The sequence below is a fragment of the Leptopilina heterotoma genome, unplaced genomic scaffold (genome assembly GCF_015476425.1).
Source record: "Leptopilina heterotoma isolate Lh14 unplaced genomic scaffold, ASM1547642v1 Lhet_235, whole genome shotgun sequence".
NCBI lineage: Eukaryota > Metazoa > Arthropoda > Insecta > Hymenoptera > Figitidae > Leptopilina > Leptopilina heterotoma.
In genome coordinates this window covers 1148571-1155746 of record NW_025110952.1, presented here as the reverse complement: position 1 = coordinate 1155746, position 7176 = coordinate 1148571, and the positions used below count along the sequence as shown (strand labels likewise).

At 17.8% G+C, this 7176-nt stretch overlaps 1 protein-coding gene across 1 annotated transcript in view; it reads right to left on the bottom strand.

Moving 5' to 3' along the window:
• Window positions 1-2651: 2651 nt before the first annotated feature.
• Window positions 2652-7176, bottom strand: part of LOC122502662 (cyclic AMP response element-binding protein A) — a 51776-nt gene continuing 47251 nt past the window's right edge. The window contains exon 7 of the mRNA XM_043612821.1: window positions 2652-3348. Within this exon, the coding sequence (XP_043468756.1) occupies window positions 3160-3348 (189 nt within the window). The 3' untranslated portion in view covers window positions 2652-3159. The remainder of the gene's footprint in view (window positions 3349-7176) is intronic.

Below are 7176 nucleotides of genomic sequence, written 5' to 3'. Positions count from 1 at the left end.
AAAATTTGTAAAAAAAAAAAAAATTGTAACAAATTTTTTAATAATTGAATTCTTTCGACAAAATTTTTATAAAAAAATTTAAGCATAATTACATGTTTCGAGGAATTCGATTAAAATTGTACTAAAAATAGTTAAAATTCAATTATTTTCCAAATTTTCAATTAGAATTCATCAAAAATACGATTATATTATCAAAATAATTTTCAAAAATAAACAAATGATATTCATTAAAATATAAAATTTATTTGAATGAAATTTGTCAAAATTTTCGATTGTTTCAATTTTTTTTAAATTTTTATCGAAAATCCAATTATATTTAAAAAATTTTAATTACATTTTTTAAAGGACACAATTTTTTTTCGGAATTTCTAAATCAAATTAATCAAAACTTTAATACTTTTTGTTAAAAAAAAATTTTTAAACTTATTCTTATTTATTTTTCCACAATAATTAGAATTTCAAATAATTTCAATGAAAAACCTTTTGAAATCTAATTATTTCTATAAATTTCAAATGTAATTCTTCTAAAATCAAATTGTTCTTTTTCGAAATTTTGAATCAAGTTATTCAAAACTAAGAATTTAAAAAAAAATAATGTAATTAATAATTTTTAAAAAAAAATTTAATATTTTTATACTTTTGCTTCCCTTAAATTTTCAAAGGATTTAATTTAAAAATCTTTTAAAATTTAATCACTTCCTAAAAATTCTGTTATAACGCTTTAAATATTCAATTATTTTCTAAATTTTGAACTGAAATTTTTTCTAAATCAATTCCTAACAAAATTTATCTGCGAGAATTCAATTATTTAAATAGAATAATAATTTTTGTAAATTCATAAACTAATGTATTTTTGAAAATACAATTATATTTATAAATTTGAAGAGAAAAAATTGAATTCTTTCGTGAAATTTTATTGAAAACAATTAAATTTTTGCTAAGATTTTACTATTTCAAAAAATAATTAAATTGTTTCGAAGAATTTATTAAAATTTTAGAAAAACTTTGAAAATTTTTTGTAAAATTTCAAAAAAAATTGAATTGTTTCGAAGATTTTATTAAAATTTTTGAAAATAATTGAATTTTGACGAAAAATATTATTAAAAATTTTTTTAAAAAAAAAGGTTGAATTCTTTTATGAAATTTTATTAAAATTGTATTAAAAATAATTGAATTTTAGCAAAGAATTTTAATATTTATAAAAATAATTGAATTTCTACAAAAAATTATTGAAAAATTTCGAAAAATAATTGAATTCTTTTGATTAAATTTTGCCGAAAAATATTAACAATTTTTTTTTTAAAAAAAAAGGTTAAATTCTTTTATGAAATTCCATTAAAATTGTACTAAAAATAATTGAATTTTAGCAAAGAATTTATATATTTATGTAAATAATTGAATTTCTACGAAGAATTTATTAAAAAATTTCGGAAAATAATTGAATTCTTTTGGTTGAATTTTGCCGAAAAATATTAACAATTTTTTTTTTTTTTAAAAAAGGTTAAATTCTTTTATGAAATTCCATTAAAATTGTATTAAAAATAATTGAATTTTAGCAAAGAATTTTAATATAATTATAAAAATAATTGAATTTCTACGAAGAATTTATTAAAAATTCGGAAAATAATTGAATTCTCTAAATTTACCAAAAAAATTCATTCTATTAAAAGTTTCCAAAATAATTGAATTCCATCAAGAATTTTTATTAAAATGGAATTGAAAGTTAATTGCCCTAAAGAATTTTATTATTTTTGAAAATAATTGTATTTTTGTGAAGAATTTTATTAAAATTTTTGAAAATAATTGAATTTCGGAGAAGGATTTTGTTATTAATAAAGATAATTGAAATTTAAAAAAAAATGTTGAATATAATTGAATTTTTGTGAAGAATTTTATTACATTTGAAAATAATTGAATTTCTTACTTTTCCAAAAATTAAATTTTTAAAAAATGTTTTTAACTAAAATTCTTCTATTAATCCATGAATTTTAATACAGAATTAAATATATATATTAAAAAATCGAACTGATTTCAGAAGAATTTGAATTATTAAAATTTGTCAAAAATTTGTAACTAAATGCATTGAAAATTGAAATTTTATAAAATTTCAAGTGAAACCACTTTTTAAAATTTTAAATTCAACTCTTTTAAAATTCTGTTAATTTTGAAATATTAAAGTAAAATTATTCATTAAATAATTTTTAAATAAAATTTTTATTGAAGAAATTAATAAAATAAATTAATAAAATAAAATATAATGAAATTATTAATAAAATTAAAGAAATTATTGAATTTCTGCGAAAAATTTTATTACTTTTAAAAATAATTGAATTTATTACTTCTGAAAAATTCAATTTTTTAAAATGTTTTAAACTAGAATTCTCTTTTAATAATTAATTAAATATATATATATTAAAAATTTTTAATTAAGGTCAGAAGAATAAAAATAGGAAAAATTAAATTGTTTGTGTTTGAATTCGTGAGAATTTCATAGTTTACGAAGCATACAAAAAAAATAAACAAAAATTCATAATTTTTTCATGAATTCTAAAAATTTAATTTTTTTCACTACTTTTAAAAAAAAATCCCTGACTTTTTTCTGAATTTCCTAACTTGTGGCAACCCTGTTTTTCCTTATTTACTTTCTGGAAATTTATTTTTAAAAAAAAAAGATAGAAATTTTCTCCAAGTGTTTTAAAAATTAATAAAAAAAAAAGAACATCGATCGCCTACGATTAATCATTAATTATTAATTAAAAAGAAAAATAACAGTAATAAGCATATTCTTTGGACATTTCTTCTACTCAGCGCAATTGTTTTTTTTTTCCTTGTAAATATTGCACACAATTGTATGTATATATATATACGACTTTCCAGTGTTCATGGAATTTCATATTAATGAGGATGCTTTTACAATTGACTCTAATATAAAATGACGATGACTGATACTAAGAATAAAGCAAATAGTCGAGGTTTTAGGGCCGTCGGCGCGTCGTGTCGACAAACATAAGTAGGTTGGTCAGACTATGCAGGAAGATACTGATCTTCTATCTCGTCATCGTTGAGGAATGAAAAAAAAAAAATACTAAAGTAATTAAGGTCGCATTGATTCTTTTCTCTGCTTCATCAAAGAAAATAAAAAAGAAAAGAAAAGAAAAACTAGGAAGAAGCCTGCATTTGCAATAGTGTTTGAAGGCGTTGTAATTCTTGTAATAATTCGCGATTTGAATCCTCAAGGACGTTCAGTCTGTCTCTGTAGGAGGAATTCTCATTTGTTAAAACTGTTACTCTCCTCTCTAGACCATCCATATATTCTTTCTTCTTTCTACGCGATTCTTGAGCTGATATCTAGAAAAAAGAAAAAAGAAATATAAGAAACATTATTTTTTCCATAGAAAAAAATGACAAAACATTTCGAATAGAAATATAATAAATTTTATCCATCAGGAAATTGGAAATCAACAAGAAAATTCGTAGAAGTAGTAGAGGAAAAACAATAACTGCGTTGTTAATTATTATTTTTTTTATTTTAATTAATTTTTTGTATTTTTTTATTTTAATTAGATTTTAATATCAATATTTTAATATCATAACAATTTACTACTTTCATTGGTTTGATTTTTAATTAATTTTTTGCATTTATTTTTCAAATTTAATGAGTGTTTAATATGAATATTTTAATGTTTTACTATTTCAGGGTTAACACAAATATTTAATTTTATTTTTTCCTGACTTTTCCCTGATTTCCAGACAAAATTTCCACTTTTTCCCTGACCCTAAAAAATATTCTGATTCACTCTAAAAATTATTAGATACTCAAAAAAAATGTTCCATTACATTTATTTACAAATTCCTTCAAAAGTCAAATTATTCGAAAAAAATCAACAACTTCTCTTTAAAATAAATATTTAATCATTATTATTCTTCTGTAGGATTTAAAATTTTTCAAAACATTCAAATTCAAACCTTCTTAAAATTCAATTCATAAAATTTTTCAAAAAAAAAGTTAATTATTTGCAAAAAAATCCTAATAAAATCCCTCGCAAGAATTTAATTATTTTTACAAGTATAGTAAAATTTCTCAAAAAAATTAAAATTATTCAAAAAAAAAAAAAAAAAAATGTAATAAAATTCGTTGCAATAATTCAATTATTTTCATAAATAGTAAATCGATTATTCGATAATTCATTTTTAAATCAATGTTTATTAAAAAATTCTAGAAGAATTCAATTATTTAAATATTAAAGAATAAAAAATTTATTAAATAATTCAATGTTTGTTAAAATTGAATTCTCATAAAGAAATTTACCAACAAATTTTTACATAATTGAATTCTTTTGACTAATTTTAATAAAATTTTCAAGAATAATTACATTTTTCGAGAAATTTGATTAAAATATTGTATCAAAAATATAATTGAAATCCTGCGATGAGTTTTATTATTCATGAAATTAATTAAAATTTTTAAATTTTCCCAAGAATTTTATTAAAATTTTTCTAAAATAATTAGATTTCGGAATAGAATTTTATTATTTATAAAGATACTTGAAATTTTGACAAGAATTTTTTTTTATCTTAATTGAATTTTTGCGAAGAAATTTTTTTAAAAATTTGTAAATAATTGAATTCCTGGGGAATTTTTATTATTTATGAAAATAATTAAATGTTTGCGTAAAAATTTCTTAAATTTTTTTTTAAATAAGTGATTTCTGTTGGAAAATTTTATTAACGAATTTCAAGAAAAAAAACCGAATTTTTTCGTGAAATTTTATTGATATAATGTTACTCAATTTTTGCTAAGATTTTACTATTTGAAAAAAGAATCTAAATTGTGTCGAAGAATTTATTAAAATTTTAAAAAAAACTTTGAAATTTTCTCATAAAATTTCATTAAACATTTTAAAAAAAATTGAATTGTTTCGAAGATTTTATTAAAATTTTAGAAAATAATTTAATTTTTTCAAAAAATATTAAAAATTTTTTTTAAAAAAAAGGTTAAATTCTTTTATGAAATTTTATTAAAATTGTATTAAAAATAATTGAATTTTAGCAAAGAATTTTAATATTTATAAAAATAATTGAATTTCTACGAAGAATTTATTAAAAATTTCGGAAAATAATTGAATTCTTTTGTTTGAATTTTGCCAAAAAATATTATTAAAAATTTTTTTTCAAAAAAAGGTTGAATTCTTTCATGAAATTTTATTAAAATTGTATTAAAAAGAATTGAATTTTAGCAAAGAATTTATATATAATTATAAAAATAATTGAATTCTTGAAAAGAACTGTGTTAACTTTTTTTTAAATAATTGAATTCTTGCGACGAATTTGATAAAAATCTTTTTTAAAAATTGATATTTTTCGAAAAATTTTATGAAATTTTTTTATTTTTAATAATTGAATTGCTGTGAAAATTTTATTATTTATGAAAATAATTGAATTTTTTCGAAGAAATTTATTAAAAATTGTAAGTAAATAATTGAAATTCCTGTGAAATTTTGCCAAGAATTTTATTAAAATTTTTAAAAATAATTGAATTTCGATGAAAAATTTTATTTTATTATTTATAAAGATAATAATTGAAATTTTGACGATAACTTTTTTTTAAATTTTTGATCATATAATTGAAATTCCGCGAAGAATTTTTATAATTTTTGAAAATAATTTGAATTTCTGGAATCATTTGTAACTTTTCGAAAATTTAATTTTTTTTTAGTATTTTTAACTAAAATTCTTCTATCAATCTAGTATTTATGAAAATTGTAAAATTTATTCATTAAATAATTTATAAGTCCTAAGTTTATGATACTTTTTGAAAAATTAAGTTATTTAAAAAGAAATTGTTGTCAGAAATAGAAAAAATTGAAGGTTTTGTATTAAAATTCGTGGTAATTTCAGAGTTTACGAGGCAAACAAAAAAAAACATCAAAATTCAGAGTTTTCTCATGAATTTTAAAAATTCAAATTTTTCGAGTACTTTTACCAAAAATCCCTGATTTTTCCCTGATTTTCCTGACCAATTTTACTTTCCCTGATTTTCGCCTGAATTCCCTGACCTCTGGCAACCCTGTATTTTCATTCGTTTAATTTTTAGTTGTAATTAATTTTTTAAATTTTATAAAAATTAATCAGTATTTAATATAAATAGAATTTTAGTATTTTACAATTTTTTTCGTTTCATTTTTAATTTTATTTAATTGTTTTAATGTTTTTTAATTTAACTGAATATTTCCAAATTATGAAGAAATAAATGAAAATTTTATTATCGAAAAAAAATAATAAATAAATAAAAAGTTTAATTGATTAAGAAATTGATTATTTATTGTAATTATTCATTTATTATTTATTTATTTATATATATATATATCCATTATTTATTTGTTTATTCTAAATTTATTAATTGTAGAAAATATTTTTAACCAGATATTTCGATTTTTAATAAAATCATTACATTGAAAAAATTTGTCATTTTTTTTCTCTTTCCGACAAGATTTTCTGCAATATTGAGAATGACCTTAAACTTAAAATTCGAGTTTGCAAGTTTTCTAATGAAAATGCTTTTCAAATTTGTAGAGAGTGACTTGCTTCTAATTTGAAGGAAATGAGATATTTAAAATATCATTTAGATGAAAATTTGAAATATGTTGTTCAGAGATTAAAATCAATTATTAGCATGAGCCTTCTTCAATTGTTTTCTAAGTGGTTTCTAAATGTGAAAATTATATTTTTATCATAGTTTTATCTAAAGTTCTACCTCTTAATATATTCTTTTACTGTTAAATAAAATAAATAAATAAATAAACAAAAAAATTAAATCGGTAAACAAATAAAGAAGTAAATAAAAAAATAAATAAATAAATAGTTTTAAAAAATTATTAAAAATAAGTAAAATAATATAAAACGATTTTTTAAAATCTTTTTTTTTTGATTTTTTTTAAATCTTCCCCCTTTTTTTCATTTGGTAGTAGAAATTATTTCCTCTACTTGAATAGATAATTTTTTACTATTGAAAAAATTAATTATTTATTGCTATTAATTATTATGAATTATTAAATTATTTATTATTATTATAAATAATTATCATAATTTTTTATATTACTAAAAATTATTTTATCATTAAATTAAATATGAAAAAAATATTTTTAATTTTTAATTTGTGTTTTAAGAAAATTAAAA